The following is a 27725-nucleotide window of genomic DNA, read 5'->3' on the forward strand; positions in this document are numbered from 1 at the left end:
TGGATCTGCATTCTGATGCTTATTTTTTTCTATTTGGTCAAAGAAGCTTGCCAAGGCTACTTTCCACAGATCTTAGTTGTTAATAAAGAATTGTTTGGTACAACCTTTCCTTATTGTAGAAAGTTATATCACTAATGGGATCTTCACTTCTGAAGTTTTGTGAACATGTGTGTTTTTTAAACTCGTTGCCATACAAAAAACACTTAGCTTTTAGTCAATTTGTACGACTTTTTAGTGTGAGAGGACGATTTACCAATCCTTTTTATCCATACCACGTGTTGGCCGAGCACTTCTATAGTGTGAGGTATGTGCATGCTAAGCCACATTCTCATGACAATTGGATACTAACCTGCATGTAAACCAAGCCAGTTACATCTCTCTGTCTGAATTACAGTCTGACACCTTGGCCTTTGCAGCTCTATTGCTATATGGCTGATTCTGTTTTGGATGAAGGAGGCTGCTGCACCCTCATATGTTCACTGGATCACTTTATTTCTTTATTTCTTTCTTTTCTCTCAGTGATTCAATTGATGTGTTTGTTTTGTCATAAATGTAACAAAAACAAGAGATTTATTTTGTAATTGTTTTTATTTTTATAAAAGGGATAGTGCAACGTTAATGTTCTAACTCCAAAAATTATAACTTTAGGCATTTTTTTTCTTATTCTTTTTAGAGTGCCAGCTGGTGATCATATTTGATCTGGTCCAGAGCAGTCTTAGTTTCTTGCGACAGTCAAAACTGGATGTAGAAAAAAGGTAAACATGAACGTTTGTGCTACTTTATATAGTCATAGATAATAATCAAACCTCATAGGATACATCTAAACAAAAAAAGAAAAAACTGAATGGCAGTAAATGCAACCCATTTAATCTATGGTAAATGACGTGTTGTATCATTTGGGATCTCTGTGAAGTGAAATTGATGGATACCTTTCAGATAGGAATCCCTCCGGGCATTATTTTATCAGTATACAAACTGTATATCAAAGTTAGTGCAAAGGAAGCTGTGCATGCAGCAGTGACTGTCAGCATAATACAAATGTGTTTTTGGAAAATGATTTGTCAAACACCACACATCAAACAGGTGCCTTATCCTTCCACACTGTCACTTCTGAACTAAGGGAAACAATTTAATTAGTTATTTAAAAGGCAGTAAGCAACCTCAGGATGCAAAGTCATGAAATATCTATTACAAGTGTAATGCCTGTTTTAATTTGGTTATTTATTTATTTTTTTCCAGTGCATTGCAGTTGTCACTGGAAAGACCTCTTGATACAGCTATTCTTTTGAGTCTCACTGGTGTTCGCTCCATCATGGCTAACCAGTGGCATACCACTCTTCAACAAAATGCTGCAAACCTGGACATAATATTTGAAAGTAAGTGCTTTAGTAAAGTCTCCTGCAGAGACTTTACTAGTAAAAATAATGTCTTACTGATACTGAATTAATTTCTATTGTCTGAAGCACATTTTGTCGTAAGCCTTAGGCTTGCAGGCTATCTAAGAAATTAGATAGTAAGGAGATATGTCTGTGGGTTGGATCAGACTTTTACAGAAACTCAGCAAACAGTTGCTCACGGTTGGATTTTAGAGATTTGTCAAATGCATTGTTAGCCTGTTAATTATTGTTTGAAAATGTTTAACTGTTTTTTTTTTTTTCTATTCTTTTTTTTTTTTTTTTTTAGATCTACTGAAGCTGGGACAGACAGCTGGCCAGTCAGTGCGTGCTGTCCAAAAGCATGGAATGCAGAATGAACCTATAGAAGCAGAGGAGCGTCCCAGATCAACCATTAACAATGAAGGTACATTTTTTCACTTTTCCCATGCTTTTTCCATGGTTATACTATGCATTTACCACAGTTTGCCCTGGTTTGCCAAGTTTAAAAAAAAAAATGTTTTACCATACCTTGTTGTGCTTTACAATGCTTACGTCAGCTTTGCCATGCTTTCACTGTGCTTTATTACACTTTGCTATGCTTTTACTATGGGGAAACTTCAATCTAACAGACCTAAACGCATAGACAATAGTGTTTTTGACCTATTACTATGTAATTATACCTTTCATCAAATAAAAATTCGCCAAAGTATTTATATTATGATCATAAACAAAGCTAGCTTAACAGAAAAAAAGCGTATCTTTGTTTTGATTTTTTTTTTCCCATTTGCATCTGATAGACTTGATAGACCTATTTTTGCCTTTTATAACAGTTTTCTTTCAACTGTAATGATGTGGGTCTTTGTATCTTTATAATCCCATTGTTATTCAACCATGTGCTATATACTGGTGTATGTATAAAGACTGGCATTCCTAAGATAAGAGTAATTGAATATTTTTGTACAGCATTTGTCCTTATGAATAAAGGAGGCACATAATTATATTCTCAATCGAGCCCCAGGTGTTTTTTTATTTTTATTGGCCCAGTGCTTCACTTCATTTTAAATTACTTTTGACACCTAAAAGAAAGGCTGAAATCTTTTGCATTTTGTTCATTTAAGTTTGGTGCACAATCTTCCTTAATAACATTATTAGTATTTGCTCTTCCAAGATTTTGTTGTGCTGTTTTATGGTGTTTTGGTTTTATTTAAGAGAAGTTGTACTGCAATTATTATTATTATTATTATTATTATTATTATTATTAATAATAATAATAATAAGTTGTATTTGTTTTTTTTACATCTTTTGTAGGGGCTGTGCTTTTGGTTTCTCACGAAAGCAAGAAAGAGGAATTCTGTAACAGTGATCCTCCAGAACATACCGTCCTTTTGCTTTCATCTTTCAACTATGTGTTATATGGTCTTCCTAACCTAGTTATAACATGAGTTTTTAAAACTAAATGTTCATGAGTGCACAGTAGTAATATATCTTCTTTCCATATTTGTAATACAATCTATACCCCCTCTTCATAAAATATACTTAATCTGTATCATAAAATAAAATATTGTGTTTGGAAACAAATGTTGATTTTTATTACCACTGTATAAAGACTCCCTGGAGGTAAGCCTGTTGTTATAAATGCAAAGCATTCAGACTGCTGAAAACAGAACAAATAAAGTTAAAGAAAACTTTCTGTATATTTATCACATTTTGGAGTAAGTCAGGTTTAAGTGCATTTGTTGAGATTTCACGTCGCAAGAATGTACAGTTGTTTGTTTTTTTTTCTCAGATTTTTACCTGAAACATTGTATTTGAATATATTTTTGTTTTTAAGCATTTTAAAAGGAATTGGAGACATTTTAACTCGGTACACGTTTGTGCATAATTTTGATATAGATGTGTATAGACTCACAGCTTTTGAGAGAGACTCTGCCCTCTTGGGATGCTGATCAAGACACGTAAGGCCTAATAAGTTTCCTTTGTTTGGCCTATTATAGTCCTGTTGAAGGCAGTACTGGAAAAAAATTCAAAATCAGACAGAAAAGACATTTTCTGCTAGATAGAAATGTGTCATGTTCCCATTTGTGTGCAAAGAAGTGCTGTATTTTATTCTATTAATACTGCTGAATGAGAAAGAAGCTTAGACCATTAATGATTATTATAAGTTGAATGTTTCAACCACAGACTTTTTCCATTCCCGAGTGGTCAGCATCTGCTATTTAATTGCTGTTTTGGTTGTGCCTACATACAACGAAAGCACCCCAAAGGCATTCAAGTAAAGTCAGAGTTTGCTTAATACTGTATACAGCATTTGAAACTTGTCAAGCAAAGCAGCAACCTCGAAACAAAATCGGATGTTCAGCACTTGTTGTTAGAAATCATAATATAAAGTCAAACTACAATTGAATGACATAAATCAGTGAATGGAAACAGTTATAGGATTTCAATATTAAAACAAATAACTATTATTTGACATGTATATTTGAAAACCACTCTAGAGCTGACTTGGTAAGTGGAGCATTACTTGTTGACACTTGTCAGGATCATGTTAACAGCCCCACAGCATGTTATACTGCAGTGTCATGGTTAAGTTCCTTGGAAACAACGATTAATGTTTAACTAAAGCTTGCCTGTTCCAAACGTCTTTGCAGTAATCTACTGTATTTAGTATAGCAGAAGTATGTTTGAGCCTACCTTCTATACTGAACACACATAACCAATGACTTTGTTAGTGGTACATTTTATTATAATATTCAATATTTGTATTGCATACTTTCTTATCTTGTAACTAAGCATCCTAGACTTGTTAAGACGCTTGTGTATTTTACTGATAACTTATGACTCCCTCATTGCATAGAAACCAGTTTTGTTTATTCCATTTGTCAGTTCCTGTACTCCCAGATGTCAGAATTTCAGGATAGAGAAGTTCTGTTTGAATTAGCTCCCGTATTGTGTTGATTTCTGAATCTAAAGATTGGGATACAACATTCGGCATTGTTTTAATACAAATATACTAAAAAGGATTTCAGCAGTGAGAGAAAATGGGGAAGCCTAACAAAAAAGATCCAGCTAGCAAAAACTTAGGTAAGTAATCTAGCTTTTACTAATATAATGTAATAGTTTAAAATATGTTCTGGAATATGTTCAATTATTTAACAAATTAGATTCACCCTTGCATATAATATATTCAGACACACACACTTGTATTAATATCGAATTTTGTATTCAATATTAAACGATCATTCTTCAGTCTGTTAATCATCAACTGTTGTGGTCTAGTATTTACATTTAAACTGTGGCTGATTTTGTGTTCTTTTTCTATGTACAACATTGCACTGGATTTGTAAACAATTCCCCAAATCCTTAAATTCTATGAATGACTATCCATGCATAAGTAAAACTTAAACATAGATCCAGTTTCAATTTGTGTATTTTTGTAAATAGTATACAACAATAAAATTCAATTATGCAAATGTTTTGCAATACCATAGTTCATTTTTTTTTGTTTTTGTTTGTTTGTTTCCTCTGCAAAATCACAAGTTGCCAGAAAATACAACAATAATGATGCTGACAGTGATAATGAAGGTAAGGCAATGATAAAAAAGAACCAATCAAATATACCAGTAATTTGAATATACTAGCTTGTTGGTTCACCAGGGAGTGCTTTGTATGTGTTATTGTTTCAGTGCAGGTTGATTAATCGCTTGTATAAAAATAGAGCTATTGAATATACTGCTGAGGAAATACCTGTTGAGTGTGGAATGGGAATTTGAAAATTGTATAGATTCTCTGGTTTAAATAATATGATCCACTGGGTTTTCCTGGGAAGCTTTTGAAATATGGTTTTGTATCCCATATATGCCTGACCTGATTTAGAATTAAACTTATAAAGACTTCATTCATTTATTTATTTATTTATTTAAGGTCAACAGAATGAATCTTTTAAAGGCATGTTCTGCAAGGACAAAGATTGTGTTCATGACAACAGTAAATACACTACAAAACACTATTAGTGAAAGCCTCCTACGTAGTGTTTAAAATCAGAGCAAAGCTTACAGGACATAATGCACTGAGTTAGGTAATCAAGGTTGAAGGAAAACAAGTTCCATCAGCCTTCTGTGACTTGAAATCCCAATTGCATGTTTGGCTGCAATTTAATGTCAGCTAAGAAATGCTGTGTTTGGACCTTAGTCTACCAAACCAGTGGTGTTATTGTAGTGTGCTTCGGGGTGTGTGTGTTTTCACTTATGTTTAGTACAATTAATGACATTATATCTATAGCAAAAGAAGTTCTTACATTCATAATTTACACTTTATAGACTTTTATAAACAACATAAAGACAATTAAACAACTGTTATCATAATCACATGTATATTAATTATTTATTCATCTGTAGTGTTTAATCATTTTTCTTTAATTCCCTTGGGCAGTATTGCAGCAGTTATATATCTGCTTCTCCACATGAAGAAAGGAGCAGTGTTGTGAGATCCAGTACCAGAGTTGGGCTTTAAGATTTATTTGCTCCCATGTGCACTTGTCAGCGGCAAACACTGCCTTCATCTTTACCCTTGTGCCACTCTAAATTCTGCTAGCATGCAGATTTTCGTTACATGAGAGTAGGTGTTAAAACTTCATGCTGATATTGGACTCAGCTCTCGCCAAGATAAGCACCAACTAAGACAGCTTCTTTTACTATAAACTAATGTGATCAATCTGCGTTTCCTTCCAGCTAATGATGTAGATATCTTTCTGTCTGGTGTTGTTGGCTGAAGTGTAATGCTGGCTCCAGGGATGAGCCTATTTTGCCTCCCTGGTGCATCAGCACACACAGCGGCTGCAATGCTGGTTCCAGGGATCAACCACAGGGCGGCCTCCTTAGCATATTAGCATGACAACCGTCTGGACTGAGCTGAGTAGGGTACTTCTCTGGGATCTTCAAGTGGGCATCTTCCATCCTTGATGTTTCGTTGACTAGCCCACGACACCTTAAGAGGGCTTGACAGTGATTCTGGCTTCCCAACATCACCCCCCTCCGTCCCCCACTTAGCTAAGCCCAGCTTACTTACCTTCCTTTACATCATTTATTTTTTTTTCTACTGTGCTTGAGGTCCCCAACCAGAATCTTTTTGTCTCAATCAGAGCCAGTTGCTGCACCTCTCTGCTGCTTCAGATAAGTTCCTCGCTATGTGTCATAACTCTTGATCACTGAATCTGATGTCTCAGAGAAACCGGGTTGTGGAGTGTGCCACAAATCCTTGACAAGCCACCTCCACTGGGTAAACCTGGACTCTCCATCCTCGCTGTTCATCTTCAGCAGCTAGTTGAGCGTGCCAAAGTTTCTTCCTTTCATACGCCTCATCCACAGCATCCTCCCATAGCACTGTTAACTGTTAACAGGTGAACAAGGCATGCTAATCCAGACCACAAGACAGTATCAGGTCGAAGGTTAGTGGTGGCAAGCTCAGGTGGGAAAATAAGCTGTTGTCCAACATCTGCCAGCCTTTTCCAGTCTCAGCTTCCAGTTGTCCTAGACGAGTTTTGGTTGCTCCCTTTGATGGAGGAATGTTGTACTTTGTGTGTCACATATTGCTGGCATTGGTGGCAACCTGTTGGTCATGCTGCGCTTGTCTTCCAATGCTAAGGCCAGACATCACAGCACCTGGTCATGATGTAAGGTGGCTAAGACCCACCTTACATCCTTTCAAAATGTGTCTTAATGTAGCTGGCAATGAACACAAAGGACACCACGGATCCTCTCCTACCCATAGATTAAGGTTCTGTGGTAATAGGAGAACATCATATGTTGACCTGATGAGTTCCACACTCTCCCATCTTGCCCATTCTCCCTGCTTGGCCTGGGAAACTGCCTTTACGCACCTCATCCTCTACTACTTTTGTACCTCATTGACTACCAGCTTCCTCCATTGAGCTGGAGCTGCTTTGTACCATGTAGCAGGAGCTGAACTGAGACCAAGGCCTCCTCTTCCATGCTGTACTTGCCCCATGATATCACTGATACAAAAGGAAGCCTTTGCATCTTCCACAGCTTCCTTTGCTGCCCACTTTCTTCCAGTTTTCAACACAGGTGCTGCCTCCCTTACACATTCATTGTGTGACTCTACCAATGTCATTTCCAATCGAACCTTGGCACTCTTAAACTCCTTGGTTAGAGCTGAGACTGGCAGCTGCAATATCCCTTTACTATACAGTACCACTCTGCTGAGGCAGCATGGAACTCCTAACCATTTCCTGAGATATGAACTGATTAACTCTTCCAGCTTCTCTACTGTTGCCAAGGAAACCTGAGTGAGTGGCCACAGAAGTCTTGTTTAAGTTTGCCATGTTATTAGAAATCATTCTTATCCATTTATTGTACTTACTACTTGCTCTTAATGGAATTTAATCTTGTAAGCAAATACTTTTACTATTAGTCAAAATCGCTCTCAAGCGTAATTGTTTACCTTATTCCTTATTTTCTCTTATTTGATTTTGCTCTTACTACTGACTTTATTGTATTTTATAACTGCTCTCAGCTGTAATGTGATATTTTGTAATGTGATATTTTGTAACAACTGTAAGTTGCCCTTGATAAGAGTGTCTGCTAAGAAATAAATAATAATATTACTTGAACAATAATAAAATGCCAACTGTCTTTACCACAGGTGAGACTGAAATGCTTTCTCTGAAGCTCCGTTATCATAACCTTGAAGGCAATAAGCAAGCCTATGAGAAAGAAACTCAAGAAGAGATCAGAAAGCAGAGGTGTGTACTCTATTGTTAATAATACATATGATTATTGTTCACACTAGGGTTTGCATGATGCAGTTGGCAAACAAAACCAACTTAAGCAAACTGGTGAGTAAGTAGTCATTGTAAATACAAAAAAAAATAAAACATCTACAACTGTGAATTTTTACATTAGAATTTTTTTTTTCTTTCTTTTCAATGAACTGAAATCATATTTGCTTGTCGATTTAGGAACTGTCAGGGCTGGCCAAATCATGCTTAATGATGTACAGTGAAAATAAATATCAAAACATTTGTGATTGCGTTTTAAGAAACAATTTTTATAAAATGTAACAACATTAAGTAGTGAGAATACTATATTATAAAAACCACAGGTAAATTCTTTAAAACTGGGACTTCACACAATACACCATCCAAATTGTTCATAATCTCTCATTTCACGTGCTACATTTCCTCTGTGACTACAACAACATGCGGCTGTAGGCCACAGACACACAGATTAATTTTGTTTTTGTCTTTGAATGAATGCAGACACTACTTGCAATTCAAGGTCAGTGTTTTTTCAACAATGCATTCAATTTGGACCCTTTATTCTGTATTCTCTGTGACTGATAACCTTGGGCTAGAGATATATGTACTAATCATACAACCATGTGAGCTTATTGCTATTCCTAGGTCATTCATCTACAGCCAAAAACTAATATATATTTATATATATATATACACAGACGTGCTCAAATTTGTTGGTACCCCTCCACAAAAAACGAAGAATGCACAATTTTCTCTGAAATAACTTGAAACTGACAAAAGTAATTGGCAATCACCATTGTTTATTCCATATTTAATAGAAATCAGACTTTGCTTTTGATTTTTTATTTAACATAATATTGTAAATAAGAAAACAAATGAAAATGGCATGGACAAAAATGATGGGACCGCTAACCTAATATTTTGTTGCACAACCTTTAGAGGCAATCACTGCAATCAAACGTTTTCTGTAGCCCTCAATGAGACTTCTGCACCTGTTAACAGGTAGTTTGGCCCACTCTTCCTGAGCAAACTGCTCCAGCTGTCTCAGGTTTGATGGGTGCCTTCTCCAGACTGCAAGTTTCAGCTCTTTCCATAGATGTTCGATAGGATTCAGATCAGGACTCATAGAAGGCCACTTCAGAATAGTCCAATGTTTTGTTCTTATCCATTCTTGGGTGCTTTTAGCTGTGTGTTATGGGTCATTATCCTATTGGAGGACCCATGACCTGCGACTGAGACAGAGCTTTCTGACACTGGGCAGTACGTTTCGCTCCAGAATGCCTTGATAGTCTTGAGATTTCATTGTGCCCTGCACAGATTCAAGGCACCCTGTGCCAGGCGCAGCAAAGCAGCCCCAAAACATAACCGAGCCTCCTCCATGTTTCACTGTAGGTATGGTGTTCTTTTCTTTGAAAGCTTCATTTTTTCGTCTGTGAACATAGAGCTGATGTGACTTGCCAAAAAGCTCCAGTTTTGACTCATCTGTCCAAAGGACATTCTCCCAGAAGGATTGTGGCTTGTCAATATGCATTTTAGCAAATTCCAGTCTGGCTTTTTTATGTTTTTCTGTCAAAAGTGGAGTCCTCCTGGGTCTTCTTCCATGGAGCCCACTTTCGCTCAAAAAGCGACGGATGGTGCGATCAGAAACTGACGTACCTTCACCTTGGAGTTCAGCTTGTATCTCTTTGGCAGTTATCCTTGGTTCTTTTTCTACCATTCGCACTATCCTTCTGTTCACTCTGGGGTCGATTTTCCTCTTGCGGCCGCGCCCAGGGAGGTTGGCTACAGTTCCATGGACCTTAAACTTCTTAATAATATTTGCAACTGTTGTCACAGGAACATCAAGCTGCTTGGAGATGGTCTTGTAGCCTTTACCTTTACCATGCTTGTCTATTATTTTCTTTCTGATCTCCTCAGACAACTCTCTCCTTTGCTTTCTCTGGTCCATGTTCAGTGTGGTGCACACAATAATACCAAACAGCACAGTGACTACTTTTCTCTATTTAAATAGGCTGAATGACTGATTACAAGATTGGAGACATGTGTGATACTAATTAAAGAAATGAATTAGTTTGAAATATCACTATAATCCAATTATTTATTATCTTTTCTAAGGGGTACCAACAAATGTGTCCAGACCATTTTAGAATATCTTTGTTGAATAAGCAATAATTCATCTCTTTTCACAGCTTCTTTGCTTTATTCTATGACATACCAAAGGCATGCAAGTATACATGATAAAATAGCTTTTAATTTCATCACTTTTCAGGAGGAATGAAGGATTATTTCAATGAGCTGTAAGGGTACCAACAAATTTGAGCACGTCTGTATATATATATATATTTTAATTAAAGTGTGCAATTTATCAAAATGGCACTATTTTTTATTTTTGTTTGGAATCAGACTTTCCATTATTTTCATTATTGGCCATACAGGTTGTGGAAAAGGATGGATAGGAAGGGACTAACAATCTTACCCACTACCCCTGGTTAAAACAAATGTATTCCTCCACCTCCTGCACAGTAATATTTCAGAGCAAAACCCTAGCCATTTCAATATTAGCAACAAAGTATACGGAAAACGGAATTCACTTTTCAAAACTTTCCTCACTTAATTCACAGACAGCTGATTCAACAACTTCAAGAAGAAAGGGAAGAAATTTCAACTAACCTGAAGGGAGCAAGAGGCAAAAGTATTGTAACTCAGGAACACAAAACAACCAGAACAATACAATCTCTGCTTGAGAAAGGAGATGATATTGATGCCAAAATTGCAGAAGAAAAACAAAGGCATTCAGAACTTGATGAAGAGGTATGTTGAATCACAGATTATAAAGGGCTACAGGTCAGGACATTATACTTTTTTGTTGTTTAATAATCTCTTATAGAGTAAAACCGATATACTATATAACTATGCATTAAAGCACTAATATTTGCAGTTACCCCTTTCGATTCATATTGACGCAAGTATAAGTAGCACACTGACACAGATATAAACACAATATTAAAGCTTTGCAGATGATTATCTTAAATTAACAGCTTTCCACTTGCTTTTATCTTTACCACATTCAAATAAAATAGTGCTCAAATAAAATAGTGCTTGTCTCACATATAGGTATAGTACCTATAGAAAAGTCTCTTTTGGAACTAAAGACAATGGCTCAGATCCTGGACCCAGCCTTTGTACCCCAAAAAATGAAACTGCAGTTCACAAGCTTACTGGGGTACTAGTTAGATAACCTCTTACATGTGATACATCACACAACAAACATACTGAGACCTAACCCTGAAACTGATTATCTCAACTGTTTGTGTGGATATTCAGCTGTTCATCTGTGTTTATAAAAGATTCAAACACACCGAGGATAAAGTTCTGTAATATTTCAATTTGATGTGAGATGGATTCACAGCTTGCCATCGAGAGCCACATTGAGATATATTGATTTCCATGCACTTACAAGAAACAAAGCTCATTTTGAATAACAACAGTAGTTCATCTTCCACTGGGAGCTCATTTTAAGTAACTAAAATGGATGCAATAAAAGCAATCTATTTAAAACAACAATCCATACAGAAACTTGAAGACCATATTCTATAAATTATCCCCAAATATCCAGGACTCATATTCTATATTTGTGCAGTATTTTGTTCAAAATGTTATTTTTTTTTGCAGACTAAGAACAAGTAACAGAACAAGTAACAATCACATTGCTAAGTATATGAAGGTCTTAAAACGTAACATAATTAAAATGAGACTGCTTCTGGCTTTCTGTTGTTTTGTAATCCCACATAAGTATTCCTTACATACTCGTGATATGCCCAAATTAAGCAGCTGTACATTTTCACAGATATTATGATCGATGCAGGGATTAATTTGCTTTAGTTGTTCTCAAAACGCATATAATGTAGTGAATCAATTTATTATTATTATTATTATTATTATTATTATTATTATTATTATTATTATTATTATTACTTTTTGTATTACTATCCAATAACTTTAAACTCAATAACACAAAAATCAGAGTAATAAAAGTAAAATACCTTTGCCCAGCTGTTAACTAAAAACACTGCTGAGCTGAAGAGTTATCCTGTGCTTTTCAGTTGCAATTAAAATCTACCTGCGTTTCTGCCACCACAGTTAGACTTAAATCTTCCCATCGTATATAGTTCACTGTATATATATAACCCTCTGCTAATCAGTTCGGAATTTCCATTTTGACTGGTGTTTTTTGTTTGTTTGTTTGTTTGTTTGTTTGTTTGTTTGTTTTTGTGAAATTTACCCAGAGATATACACTACCCTCAAGCAAGTATTGGGGTATTGTTTGTACACAGGATGTCAGATTCTTTATTGTAATTTCTGATGTGCAATATGTGTGTTTTGTATGTTGATCATCTGAATACAATACAGCAGTATCTGAACCCTTGGCTTTGCACACATCAGCTGACAGTCTATTATATCTATGTAACACACACTCTATGTATAATGTGCACTTTGTGTACAATGTGAATAACTGAGCAACCCTTAGCTGTATAATTCTTAGGTTTTATTTTTTTAGTTTTTTACATTACTCCAGCCAAAACACCATAGTACACTCGATATTCCTATACTCTGAGTATACTGTACTGTGTACCTCAAACACTGTATAACACACATATTTCTTTTTTTTTCTACATGAAAGTTTAGCTTTATAATTGTGATCATGTAATATTTTATTACTGGTGTGTTTGTGTGTATGTATATATCTATATATCTCTATATCTATATATCTATATATACTGGATTTTGCCGGTTTGAATGATCAGATACAGACTCTACACTCTGATTTGATTATGCTTTCCTGTTACAATCTATATTTTGGATTTCTTTTTTTTTGTAGATTCTTTTTTGTAGAGCTTGTAACTCAGGCATTTTTTTTATTGAACATTTAATGCTATAGTTCTACTTTGGATGTAACTTCATGTTGTTTTTTTCACACTGTTCACTGCAATTTCTTACTTACAGAGATTATGTAAAGCCCTTTATTTTAGTGTCATGTGTTTATATATTTTTTAAATGTAGCGACTTATTCTAACGTTACACAAACCAAATATCGAACAACAAAACCCTCAACCTGAATTTAATTATTGCACCATGTTTTTGCTCTGATTAAGGGGATACTGAAATACAATGATGACTTTAGGGCATGCTTGGGCATTCTTGGCCCATGTGGCAGTGCAATTTTTTTGTTTTTGTTTTTTTTAGTATTGAAATTATATTTATTCTGTCGCAAAAAGGTTATCTTATACACTTTGATTTGCACTGTCCATTGCTTTAGAGAGATGGGATTATGTATTCCTCCAGTGATATGGTCTACTGTATAATCATTATATTTTTGCTGCACCCCTCTCCAGGGAAAACTCTGCAGTTTGGACACAGATAATGTTTATTTGCTTTTAAGCTTGTTTTATTGATTCAGCAGTACATTGACAGACCATTCAAAACCCTCTAAGAATAATGGTCAGATTAAAATGGGATTTACTTTCAACACAAGCTCTTCACCAATAGTAATATTTACCCTTCGTCAGCAGCAAGGGGTGCAAATACACCCCTGTGTGTTTAAAATTAACATATCTCATCTCTCTGAAGAGCGCGGGATACCCTTCAATGTGATTAAATGTAAATTCATTATTTTGACACCAAGCATGTCCTTGATAATATAAACCAGTTTTGTGTTATTTGTTTGCTTTAAATTATAAGTGATGCATGTGGAGTGCATTTGCACTCCTTTCACCTTGCGAGTGAAAAAAAATGAACAGGTTGTGAACCATGCCGTTATAATTTGTAGTTTAAGGATTGAGTGGAGAGAGATGTTTTGCTTGGTATTAACTGGGGAGACTATGCCGTCACTTCAACCTGCCTCAAAAAATGTTAGTGAAAAAATATCATAATGTAAATGTGTAGTGTGTATATAATGTAGCCTATTAAAAATATAGTATTAAAAAGTGCCATGGGTTTGATCGGTTTCTCATACAATTCAAATTCATAATTTATTCCACTAATTACATCTGGAATACTGGATACAAACATGACCCTGAGCAAGTTACTTAACCTCCTTGTGCTCCGTCTTTCAGGTGAGACGTTGTTGTAAGTGACTCTGTAGCTGATGCATAGTTCACACACCCTAGTCTCTGTAAGTCACCTTGGATAAAGGCATCTGCTAAATAAACAAATAATAATAGTCATCATCAGCTGGTCTTACAAAGCAACTGGTCAAGACTTACTGCTGGGCGGTTAATTGAACGGGTATTGGCAATGAATAATAGTTTCCTTTTGAATTTGAAATGCAAAAGAGAATATGAACAGCTTGTGAAATTAGCACTGTATGGATTTAGGAGGGATTTCCAAGCAGGAATCAAAGAATCAACATGTTCTGTTGGTTAACACATACTCTATACAGTGCATTAAGGGGTAGATGTAAGGATACACGTAAAGTGATTTGTGGGTGCAAAACCCCCATAATGCTGCCGTAAATCGTGTTTAGCAGCTGGAAAGTCTGATTCTGCTAATAATGCATAGTATTTAAAGAATGGTGTTCACCTGGCGTTCTGCACCCACTGTCAAATTTGCACTTTGCTATCATTAATCCATTAAAATTATATTTAAATGCATTCAAATGAAGAAAAGAACATGGAATTGGGTGGGATCTAGATACTTAGCAGGCACAAACATAATGTGATGTAAGGATTTTGTCTTGCACTTAGGCAATTGCTGACCCTCTAAAAACGTTACACATCATCTTAAAGTTGTAGAAGCGAGTAATTATGAGCTGTATAAAAGCACACATCTGCAGAGATCTGTCATTGGCTTCAAGATGGCTGCTGCGGTACACTTCCTGATGCGGTAACACTTGGCTCTTGTTGAGGAGAGTCAGGAACACATTCAGAGGAGAAGGGCAAGACGAAGAAGACCCTGCATATTCAATCCCAGGGTCACTGTTTGGGATGCTGGAAGATGCGGTGCTAAAGCCTAATAGCTGAATTGATGATGAGCTAGACCCCAGCGTCAATCTAGGGACCGCTATCCCTGCACATGTGAAAGTGCTGTGTTCTCTGCACTACGTAGCCTCTGGTTCCTTTCAGACCACAGCTGGAATGTCTGGAGGGATAGCCCAATCCACCTTTTCCAGAGTGCTAGGCAGATTTCTATATGTCATGCTGAAAAGGACAGGCCAATACATAGCATTTCCTAAGGATACTAGCATAACTGATGTTGGCTGAGGCTTTTCCAAACAACTCTGTTTCATGCTGAGTGACCTCGGCCGTAAGGACTCTCAGCTCCTCAGAAAACCTTTCTTTTCCTTGTGCCAAGAGGAATTTGCTGCCCTATATTTTTGCCCTATATTCTGACATATATATTTTTTGGTTTTGTATTTTTGTGCTCCACAAATGTCATACAGTGCCTACTGCTGTCTGTACTCCTAACTCCGTCACCTCTGAGCTGCAAGTGCAGCCGCTAAATAGGCCAATGCTCTCATTGAGACCCTCATTATCATAATTGCAGAACATTATTTGTGCGTATTGAGTAATTTGCATTGCTCACATAGAGCACCGTGTAAAATAATTGCCTGGCCGCAATGCAATTTGAATTTTGCATCCGCAATTATTTGCACTGCGTCTATACCTACATCTACCCCTATATGTACTAGGTTTGCTTGTGTATAATACAGTAATGACAAAGTGTTTTTATGCTTCTTTCTTACATGTGCATGTATATATTTTTCAAGATTTGTGTTTGATCTTCAGATAAGAGAGACTCAAAGAAAACTTGAACAAAATAGAAAAGCTGCTGCCCTAAAAGAAGACCCAAAGAAGAAAGCCCAAAGACTTACAGGTCAAATAGCACAGGTGTGTAAAACAAAAAAAAAAAGAAAAAGCAGCAACGATACAGAGCACAGGATTAGGTTGAGAATGTCAATTTCATTTCAGAGGTCTTTAGGTTGACCTTGTGCCATATTAGCCCTACCAAAAACAAAATATTCAGAGCGAAATGATATTCCATCAGCTTTTTTTGTTGTCGCTATCACACCACAGTACCTTTATACATGGAAGTTAAGTATCTTACCTTTTCTTTATTATGAAAAATTATTGATACAAGTACTCCATACAGTATCCCATATGATTTAGTTGTGTCTTACAATTCTTGAATTTCAATGCATTAATTTACTAAATGTAGTAGCAATTAAACATTATTGACACTCCCTCATCTTCAGTTTTATTTCAAGACAATCTTAAGAAAAAAAAAAACAAAAATTTACAACCCAGATTATTAATTTCACCGGTCCAATTTAAAATGAAAAAAAAAAATAAAGTATTATTTATTTTTAGTGAATACCAAAACAAAATGAACGACCTGTTTGTTTAATTAATAACAAGTATAATTTCTTAATTGACTCAGGGAAATAGCAAGTTCAGCTCTTTGTTATCAACCAATTCCAAGCTACGGGAAGAAATCGAAACCATGCGGGTGGAGAAAGAAAAGTTTCAGCTGCTGTACAAAAAGCTACAAAAGGTAAAATTACATGGCCTCAGAAAAAGGGAACACATTTCCTTGATTTAATGGAATGCTAGTGATTTATTTTGAATGTGTTTCTAAAATGCATGATAATACAGTATATATGTATGTGTAATACAGTATGTGTGTGTATATATATATATATATATATATATATATATATATATATATATATATATATATATATATATTTAATTTTTTTTTTTTTGAATGATTGAGCTTACTAACCACATGCCTGTATAAGTCATGTTGTTTTGTACACTTGGCCCACAGACAATGGAGGAAACTCGGCAAGAATCAAGGGGGGTTCTTAATGAGGCAACTGAAGCTTATCACACAAGGTATTTTTTGCTTTCTTTGTTTCCTAAACATATTCTATTATGAGTGGTACTTTTTTGAATGATTAAAATATTGGGGTTTTTTTGTGTTTAAGGTGCTTTGACTTGAATTCAGGAGCTGCTTATCAGTTTGAGTTTCATGCTATTTGTAAGTCAGTGACCTCTAATTGGATAGATACTAAGGATAAAGTTTCATTGTACTGCTGACAATACACAACTGTGCACTAGATGACGCTGGTCGCTTCACACCTCATTTGAAGATCATGTTTTAATCATTATTTTCTTTTTGACAGAGAAGAGGCTCAGGCTAGAATTATTCGAGTTAATGAACAGCAGGAAAAAGACATGGAGCTGTACAATGCAGAAATAAGGGAGATGCAAAGAGAACTAAGCCACACTCAAAAGGTCGAACATTTCCTTCAGGAGAAGAAAAAGGAACGAGAACCAGATGAGGATTTCCTTGAAGCTGAAAAGAAAAGAGGTAATTCAGCCTGGGTTCTTCGGAATTCAAAAGAAAGGGGCCTCTTATCTAACATTGTAGTTTATAAAAACTATACAACTTTGAAACAAGACAGCATGTTCTAATACATGTATATCAGCAGGCATCACCTGTAAATGCACAGTAATTCACTGCAACAACAGGTAGGTGTTGAGATTCTCCATGAGGTTTGTAACTTGCAATATGTTTCCCAAAACCTTTATTATGTTTCTTTCTTTCAATTTTAATATTCTTAATAGTGGCTATATTAATGATTATAGACCCCCTCACTGACATTACTTCATAAAAGTTCATAAAAACAGTGAAAAAAGTTCACAAAAATAAAACAGGTTTCTATATTTTAGTGTGACAGTATTAACATGCGCCACCGTTTTAAATAATTAAAATTGACTCTGTTATCGACATCAGTCAATTGGTTTATAATACTGAGAGTGAGATAGGTTGTCAAATGCAGTATCTGATCTGTCAACAATGGCCAAAAGACTGAATTCCTTTTCAGACAAGACACCTTCCAGCCATTATCATTTGGGTATCAGCAGCAGGCCTCTAACAAATGTTCACCCATCGCATGGACAGGCCTTCTCTGTTCTGAAATCTGCCAAGCATATTTGTAATGTATGAAGTAGTTGTTTGAGTACGGTACTTGCTTTTAAGAGTGTCACAGTCTTTTTTGACTATATGCTGATATTTGCACTCATTTTTTCTCTTTCTGTTCTCATTGTGCCACTAGCATCAGAGTGATTGAGGCTGATCACAGTGGTCTTGAGTGGTGGTGCTGGCAGGACCTTATTGATCACAGATGATGATAGTATTAGCTCTTCTGGCTGCTACAGTATAGAATGCATGAAAATTGAATATTGCTCCCTTGACTTAAAAATGTGAAGTTTATTTTCTTTTTTTGCTGCTTCTCCATTAGCATGTACCACTCATTCTTTCACATCTTGAAATAAATAACCCTACAGGGCTGGAGGGTTCCCTTCATGGAATTGTGGGTTAAATTTTTTATACAGTAAATTCTACACCTGGAAATCCAAGATATACAGTTGCCACATTCATTTCTAAGTCTTTTTAATTAGATTGTATATATTTTGCCTGCTGCCAAAATATAAACCCTAACAGTTTGTCAAACAGTTTTTATATTGTCAGTTTCCCACACTCCATACTTCCCATTGATGTTTACTGAACTTTTGTTTAACCCCTTTGAGAAAATTCATCATTATCCCCTTACGGTACCATATAAAACGTTATGTGAAATTAACTTTTGTCCCAGTGCCCAAGGTGGCAACAAATTTAAATGTGTCTGCATCTTGCTATCTCAGTTTGACAGGGTTATGGATGCTTAGTAAATTATAACATTTTGCTCATCAGCTGTCACTAGAATATAAAATTAGTAAAATCAGTGCTTTTCTTTTGAGCGTACATCCTGAGGAGTTTCAAAGCGTGACATAATAGTATAATGATAAATCCCCCTGGTGTTCTCATAGGACAAGCCACATCCACCACATCCAGTGAAAATAGTTTAGCTGTGTATAATGAGTCCAGGAGTGATTATTTCATTTTAAATAAAAAAAAAAAGCTGGAAAAAGTTGACGTGTTTTTTTAAAATGTCTTTTAAATCAATTTCACCTAAAAATGACCCCTATGTTCATTTTGATTGTCGTCAGAGACCAAGGAGCGAGAACGGAAGATTGAACACCAGATAGCACTAAATAAATATGAAGAAGCTGTTGAAAAACTCAATGAAATCATTGAAAAAGGTGCAAAGAAGAGAGATATGAGTCAACGACAAATGAGCAGATCTGACAACAAAAATTGCTATGAAGGGGCAGCAGAAGAGGAGAGGAAGCGTTTGTGGGATTTAGGTATGTCAGCTGTGAATATTTGATAGTTTGACGTGAACTGCTATGTAGAAAAGAAAAATAATTGGATTATGAACAGCAGGGGATGTACAATACTGGTAACAGTACTGAACAGAACATAAGGATGCTAAAAGGTTGTCTGTACCATTCATTAGTGCAAGAAACCTCATTCACAAATATCAGCGTAATTAGGCTATAGAAGCCATGTTGGCAGGCTTTAGTCATTAGAACGACACTTTTCATTTTGTTTAGCAATCTTTGTACAGCCAGAAACCTCCAACAATGGAAAGAACAAGCTGGCTGAGCTGGCTACCTTCACTGACTTCACATGCAGCAGCAAGTATAACCACCTCATCATACTGTTTAAGTCATATAAGCTGACACCCTGGGATCCTTCAAGAAGCTGCTTGATAAGATTCTGGGATCAATAAGCTACTAACAACCAAACGAGCAAGATGGGCCGAATGGCCTCCTCTCGTTTGTAAAGTTTATTATGTTCTTATTTTCTTATACACTACTGAGTATGCTGTCGCAGATTTAAAAATCAATGTTTCTCGCAGACAGTAATATTTTATATTTAACAGATCATGAAAACTTTTTCAAATTAGAAAATATTTTTGAAAGAAAGATGTGCAACACAATTAATGTTTAAACATGATACTGTCTCTTTAATTATACTCAAATAATTAGATCTTGTTTCAGTTATGCTATTAATTTAAGTCATTTGTGTTTCAATGTCGTTTTTTTTGTTATTTTTTTTTTTTTTTAATCAATGCAGGTATTTTGCACTGCACAACAATATTTGCACTACTGTTGAGTTTTCTGCATTTTTATTTGCTGTGTTTCAACAGCAAGCAGACAAACGGTGCTGTGCAATGTAATTTTTAACCTTTTAAAATTGTCCCTTTGGCTGTCAGTGTCCTGAATTGAATGCTTAATTCATGTTTTAAGTTTACAATATGTTTTTTTTTTTTTTGTAGACTACACAGGGTCTTGGGTTTTTGTGCTACACTAGCTTGAAATGTGCATCTAGAATTTAATTTTAGCTAAGCTTTAGACATTTTGGTACTAAAATGTAATCCCCTGCAAGAAGTTACTGTATATGTGTGTGTGTCTATATATATATATATATATATATATATATATATATATATATATATATATATATATATATATATATATATATATATATATACATATAAATGTGTATATATATATACATATAAATGTGTTTGTGTAAATGGTCAGAGGCTGATAGCCTCTGTGGTTGACAGGAGCTTTGACTAACGATTTACAAGAAACTGTCTCAAAAGTGAGGATCATTCTGGAGAACAGACTTTACTGCAGATTTCCACTCCTTGAATTAGGCAACACTCTTTGAGGAGTGGTCATGTGTTCTTCCAGGATAATTGAAATACGTTGAAGACCGGTCACCTTCAATCATAACAATCTCACTGCTCATGATGGCCTCGTGTAAAGATCTTGCTTTCTGTACCCCAGTCTATCAAGCTAAATCACTTTTTTTTTTCAAAGGCAAACCGATATTAAGACATTCTTAGGTTTTCAATCACCCAGTGTGATTTTAAAAATAATTATCTAATAAAATTATATCAATACTCATTAAGTACTGTCCAGTTTTCAATATATGTTCCCAGTGTTGTTGAAAACACAGCATATGCTGTACTGCATTTGTTTGTCACTTTTTAGGTAGGGGTAATACCATTTTGTTATACAATATAAATAAGCACATATCACTTCATTATTAAAGCTACAAAACCTAAAAATATATCCTCCACTATACCCAGAATGTGCGCTATCTTCTGAAAATGATGGTAATCAACCAGGTGTGACTATCAGACTGTATCTCATACGTTATTTGTAACAGTATTTTCAACCAAAACCAGTACTTCAATACATTCGTTGGATTAATTTATTTACCTTTTTCTAAATGCTGTATATAAACTATAGATATATGTATACCTGTATCTTCCTGGTTAACACTTATGGAAAACTTAACGTAGCTTCTGTGCTTAGTCTATTCATTTAAAGTTAATTTTAGCCTCTTTCTTTCTCTTCATCAATGAACTCCATTAATACAGTCTTGGTCTTGTGGACTCTAACTCTTCTGTACCGCTTTCATTTGGTAGCAGCTTTATTTTCTTATTTTCCATTTGGTATCTGTATGGAAGCTTATCAGACTGGCATGATGTTTGTTAGGGAAATAAACCCACTGTCAGGTGGACATGAATTGTGACACTCATACATCTAGCATTAGCATGTTGTAAGCCCTTGGTTGAAAACACCATTGCACTACAATACCCTACAAGAAATGCTGAATGAATAATTACACAGAAAATGGAAAAAAACAACAACACATACAGTATCTATTTATTGAATAAGCCCTCGGTCAGTTTGTCTAAACATTACTTCTCTAAGTTACTTCTGTGGGACATCGGCTCCATTGAGACTACTAACCTCCATTTTCTCAGAATATGTAAACAAGAGCTTCTCTGGTAATTGAGCTTCACTTTCTCCTATAGCCTCTAACACAAGTAAGGATCAATTTAGAAAAGATCTCAACATCAAGATGTTTATTTTTTAATTTTTTATTTAGGAGAACCAGTACTGTTTTCTCACATGAGGATAGTACCGGTATCTAACTTATCAATGCAATACATATGGTGGTGGTATTGTTGTTGTAGTTGTTGTTGTTGTTCTTATCGTTTTTCTTGTTGGTTGTGTTTCTGGTATTTTTTGTTACTACAGCTACCAGAAGAAAGTCCACCATTTTGAGCCCATTCTTTAAAGACTCTACTGGAGAAGGTGACTCTGAGAGGAAGCTAAGGAGGCTGACTGAACACAGACGGAAATCCACCATAATGGGAACCACAATAGAGGATCAGGAGAGACTAAAAGAGCTAATGAAGAAAGCCCTGGAGCGTCAGGATAAACTGGAGGAAAAAGAGTCACTGGACTGTGATGCTGAACTATTCTATAATGTGTACATGGAAAGTAAGTGTGATACAGAGTGAGTTACCCTATATGGAGGGATTAAGACATTTCATACCATATTTCCTTAGATATTTCATAAGTTAACTCACATAATTTACTGTATTACCCCTGGTGTGTTATGAGTACATTGTAGATTCTACCTCTATCTCTCTTTACTGAATATGTGCACCATGCACCGTCAAGCTGCTTGTCAAATGTCATTGTTGCTTAGGTTGCAAATTGAGTAGAGCTGTCACCTCTGCAAGTACTACACCTTACCTAGCCTAATATTTAAAAACATCTCATCTTTATTGCAGGGGAAGATATGAACTTTGCACTTTTTAATTATGTCACAGAGCAGACAGGTGATATTGACAATATTCAGGAGCAAATTGAACAGGTAAAGTACACTTAATTAATTTACATCTTTAAATTCTGATTTTGTTATTTAATTTGAAATATTTAAATACTGGTTGTTTTGCTAAACAAATGTAGCAGCTGTGTTGTATCTATTTGTCACAGACCTTACTTAAGATGTATATTTCTTTATGATTATTTTCAGTAACAGTTATTTGCTACAATGTAAATTATAATTTACAAAAACAAATGCATCTGTAACATAAAGGGTGCAACATACTTGAATATATGACTTATTTTATTTATTTATTTACTTTATGCCTTAGTAAGTTTCTTATACTAAGTAACACTGGTGATATCTAAACTACTAACTACTAATAATAATACTGCCGAGTCAACGCCCTGGTTTTCACCATTAAATTCTGGTTTTTAATAAACATGCTCAAATAATGCCTGAGGGGAAATATCATGGCTCACATGAATAGAAAAAAATAGAAGTAATTTCACATTTTTTACCTACAAATGTGTTTTTTCATGATGTGCTTTTGCAGTGCACACTGTAGCTTTAAAGTGTAATGTTTGCTTTGTGAAAATATTTCAAATGACAAAACAGTGGACATACTGCAGCAACCTTGAATTTCACCAGTCAATCAATATGTTAACTGCACTTCTTGATTCTTTAGCATGGCTGTATGCTGTTCTCTACCTTTGAATTTTAAGCAAGCCTAATTGTAAATGTAATCTAGCTACCTAATGTTAAAAAATACTCCCTCTGCATTAATGACTGTAATTTGTATTTTCTATTGTTTGGGGCATTGTACATTATTTGCACTGTTCAGATTATTTTATTATAATGTTATTAGTTAGAATTAATACAGCAAAAGAAAAAAAAAGATAAATTGGTACTGTGTTTTGTACTGCACAGCTGATGCTACTGTAGCTTTAACTGGAAGACCTTACACACAGTGACTTTTGGCTGCTGAACTGTTTTGAGTTAGGTTGTGTCTTGGAACTAGGGAGAGAGATTGTTACCACAGGGTACTTTGAGCAAGTGTCTTTGAGCTCTGTGTTTTAATGCCGTAACCAAAATCAATAAACCTGTGCCAAGGAAATAAAGAATGTTGAAGAGTACACATACACGATTCAGATGTTACACTCCACAGATGCAGAGCTAATCAAACACATAGACTTTACTGTACAATGGATTATTGAATGACATCAGTAAGATCCACAATAACAGTCAGCAGAATAGTTCCAGTACAGTTAAGGTGCCCCTGAAAGGAACCCCCAGGATTTTATTGCAATTTACGTCCTGTTTCCTAGAATGAACATGGTGGTCAAATAGTATAACAGGATAATGATCTTTAAACAAAGAAGACTGGTCTCCTTTGTTGAAACTGCAGATATACAGTTCATATATTATGCACTCTGGCTATCTCAAGTTAATTTGAATAACTTTACAGTGCCCATGTTATCTCGACTAAAGTTAAAGCAGATTAATTTGTACATACAAAATAATGACAACCATAGGAATCAATAAAAATACCAATCAGTCATGATTCAAGAAATAAATAAACAAATACATAATTTAGCTTAATATTTAAGCAAGATGGTTGCTGCTAATGGCACTGAGATTTCTTCAGGGAGGCAAGTTATGGCTTCTCAGTGAAAGTGGCCAATGACATTATAGCCTTCTGTAAGAAATTATTATCCAGTCATATGATCGCTTACAACCAATCAGATAGTTTGTCCAAACCATTTTATAGATGATGGTTCTAATGGGTAACAAAAAAATAACCAATGTGTGATGGGCGACACCTAAGAGAAATGTCCCAAGTTGGTTTTGGTCTTTCCACAAAAAAAGCTTGAAACTTAATGTAAAATATACTTCTGCAGCAAAATTAAAGAAAATGTGTCAAGTAGGCAATCACTACAGACTTATTGTCTTTGTTCTGTGTAGCTCAAAATGAATATCAACTTTTTGAGAGACAAGGATTTTGCTGTAAGTGATGAACACAAGAACATTATGAAAGAACTTGAACTGAAAACGACAGAGGCAACAGAGGCTTCAAACAAGTCTGAAACTGAAGTTGGAAGAAGAGAGAAGATTTGGGGCCAGATAAAAACAGGTATGCAAGATCTACTGTTGTGTGCTCCTTATCATCCCAGGACCACTAAGCAACGCCACCATGTTGAGTTAACTGTTTGTGTCTTCTATAAAGAAAGCGTGTTGATATTAAGAAACAACAAAAAACTGGTGTAAACTTAGCACTGGGGCAATTGTTTAGTCAATATGCGTGCTCAGTGTGCTCTTAAATATATTTAAAGCATGTAAAGATTGTTCTTGTTTGGGGGCAATTTATAGCTAGAAATGTGTATTTGTGCCATAATGAGAGAGACAGATAATCGGTTCCAGTTTCATTTGATTAGGTACATATAAATGTGTTTGTGTAAATGGTCAGAGGCTGATAGCCTCTGTGGTTGACAGGAGCTTTGACTAACGATTTACAAGAAACTGTCTCAAAAGTGAGGATCATTCTGGAGAACAGACTTTACTGCAGATTTCCACTCCTTGAATTAGGCAACACTCTTTGAGGAGTGGTCATGTGTTCTTCCAGGATAATTGAAATACGTTGAAGACCGGTCACCTTCAATCATAACAATCTCACTGCTCATGATGGCCTCGTGTAAAGATCTTGCTTTCTGTACCCCAGTCTATCAAGCTAAATCACTTTTTTTTTTCAAAGGCAAACCGATATTAAGACATTCTTAGGTTTTCAATCACCCAGTGTGATTTTAAAAATAATTATCTAATAAAATTATATCAATACTCATTAAGTACTGTCCAGTTTTCAATATATGTTCCCAGTGTTGTTGAAAACACAGCATATGCTGTACTGCATTTGTTTGTCACTTTTTAGGTAGGGGTAATACCATTTTGTTATACAATATAAATAAGCACATATCACTTCATTATTAAAGCTACAAAACCTAAAAATATATCCTCCACTATACCCAGAATGTGCGCTATCTTCTGAAAATGATGGTAATCAACCAGGTGTGACTATCAGACTGTATCTCATACGTTATTTGTAACAGTATTTTCAACCAAAACCAGTACTTCAATACATTCGTTGGATTAATTTATTTACCTTTTTCTAAATGCTGTATATAAACTATAGATATATGTATACCTGTATCTTCCTGGTTAACACTTATGGAAAACTTAACGTAGCTTCTGTGCTTAGTCTATTCATTTAAAGTTAATTTTAGCCTCTTTCTTTCTCTTCATCAATGAACTCCATTAATACAGTCTTGGTCTTGTGGACTCTAACTCTTCTGTACCGCTTTCATTTGGTAGCAGCTTTATTTTCTTATTTTCCATTTGGTATCTGTAGGCAAGTAGACAAGTAGGCAATCACTACAGACTTATTGTCTTTGTTCTGTGTAGCTCAAAATGAATATCAACTTTTTGAGAGACAAGGATTTTGCTGTAAGTGATGAACACAAGAACATTATGAAAGAACTTGAACTGAAAACGACAGAGGCAACAGAGGCTTCAAACAAGTCTGAAACTGAAGTTGGAAGAAGAGAGAAGATTTGGGGCCAGATAAAAACAGGTATGCAAGATCTACTGTTGTGTGCTCCTTATCATCCCAGGACCACTAAGCAACGCCACCATGTTGAGTTAACTGTTTGTGTCTTCTATAAAGAAAGCGTGTTGATATTAAGAAACAACAAAAAACTGGTGTAAACTTAGCACTGGGGCAATTGTTTAGTCAATATGCGTGCTCAGTGTGCTCTTAAATATATTTAAAGCATGTAAAGATTGTTCTTGTTTGGGGGCAATTTATAGCTAGAAATGTGTATTTGTGCCATAATGAGAGAGACAGATAATCGGTTCCAGTTTCATTTGATTAGGTGCAGTGTTTAGGTGATTATACTAAGCAGATCTGCTAAAAGAACACATTGTTCACTCGCCATGCATTCCTTGTATTTCTTCTGAACACATGTTCTAGCAAGGCAAAGTCAATTACAAGACAAATTACATTTATGCAATAAAACTGGTTCAGTTAAGACTCTGCATTGTGTACATCATCTGAAAACATGTGAAAGTAATAAGTGGAAATGGCCAATTACTATTCATCTCTATGAATTTATTTGTAAGACAGAGATAAGATGGTGCATTGTGAATGTCAAACACACAATTGTTGACCCCTGAATCAAAATGTAATGTTTTTGCAACAGCTTTGTCCCTGTTGAAATCTTGCCATTGATGCCAATTCAAGCCTCTTCTATGTGTGTAGAAACAAAATACATTCATACTTGTGCATTAGCTATTCATGTGTAATAAAATACTTTTATTATACATGTACTGTAGCATCAGAAAAGATGCACATTACGATAATAAAACCTCTTATTTAAATGCCTTTCACACACAATATCAGGTTGGAAATAGTGTTCAACTAACAAAATGATTGCTATATTATTATGGGAGGTACAATGTATATGTTCAGTGTGCATAGCTGTAGCCCTACATGGTGCTATCTAACCTTTAAACACAAGGTTAAAGACAAACAGACAACCAATATAACAATGATTTCAACCAGACAACACCGCAAGCCTTCCTGTTAATTAAGCAGCAACACAGCTGAACCAACTGTATAAATTGATAATTGTATGTCAAGAATAATGTGATATCTTGTAACAATTGCAAGTCACCCTGGATAAGGGCGACTGCTAAGAAATATATAATAATAAACTAAAAACCCATACATATTCCCAGAAATTTACAGTTAAATATTTGATTGTGTAAGAAAATAAAAAAATGTAATACCAATGTATTTACTCAAATTGTTACTCGAGATAGCTGTACATAATCTGGGAAAGAAGATTGGCGTGAACACTACGGAATTTGCAGTCACATTGGGAGGGACAGATGAACCCGCTAACCACAACATCCTCACATATCTTGGA

General features: G+C 35.3%; 2 protein-coding genes across 4 annotated transcripts in view; both read left to right on the plus strand.

The window, feature by feature from the left end:
* The window catches only part of LOC117416121 (cilia- and flagella-associated protein 46), a 50721-nt gene extending 47689 nt beyond the window's left edge, over window positions 1-3032 (plus strand). The window contains exons 54-57 of one of the 2 annotated variants that reach the window (XM_059026149.1): window positions 674-755; window positions 1240-1376; window positions 1684-1800; window positions 2685-3032. In XM_059026149.1, coding sequence (XP_058882132.1) covers window positions 674-755; window positions 1240-1376; window positions 1684-1800; window positions 2685-2818 — 470 coding nt within the window. In that variant the 3' untranslated portion in view covers window positions 2819-3032. The remainder of the gene's footprint in view (window positions 1-673; window positions 756-1239; window positions 1377-1683; window positions 1801-2684) is intronic. The other variant, XM_059026148.1, reaches the window with a different exon arrangement.
* Window positions 3033-3375: 343 nt separating this feature from the next.
* LOC117414504 (coiled-coil domain-containing protein 63-like) lies at window positions 3376-27725 on the plus strand. 2 transcript variants are annotated; one of them, XM_059026151.1, is made up of 14 exons: window positions 3412-4457; window positions 4914-4958; window positions 8037-8136; window positions 10773-10962; window positions 15936-16037; window positions 16588-16701; window positions 16978-17045; window positions 17336-17523; window positions 19206-19403; window positions 22167-22412; window positions 22709-22791; window positions 24709-24877; window positions 26200-26368; window positions 27615-27725. In XM_059026151.1, the coding sequence occupies exons 1-13, from the start codon at window positions 4415-4417 to the stop codon at window positions 26247-26249; spliced, it is 1596 nt and encodes a 531-aa protein (XP_058882134.1). In that variant the 5' UTR covers window positions 3412-4414; the 3' UTR covers window positions 26250-26368; window positions 27615-27725. The 2 variants fall into 2 exon arrangements, with proteins under 2 accessions (XP_058882133.1, XP_058882134.1); XM_059026150.1 differs by lacking the exons at window positions 26200-26368; window positions 27615-27725 and having other exon boundaries at window positions 3376-4457; window positions 24709-25120.

The sequence above is a fragment of the Acipenser ruthenus genome, chromosome 7 (assembly GCF_902713425.1).
Source record: "Acipenser ruthenus chromosome 7, fAciRut3.2 maternal haplotype, whole genome shotgun sequence".
NCBI lineage: Eukaryota > Metazoa > Chordata > Actinopteri > Acipenseriformes > Acipenseridae > Acipenser > Acipenser ruthenus.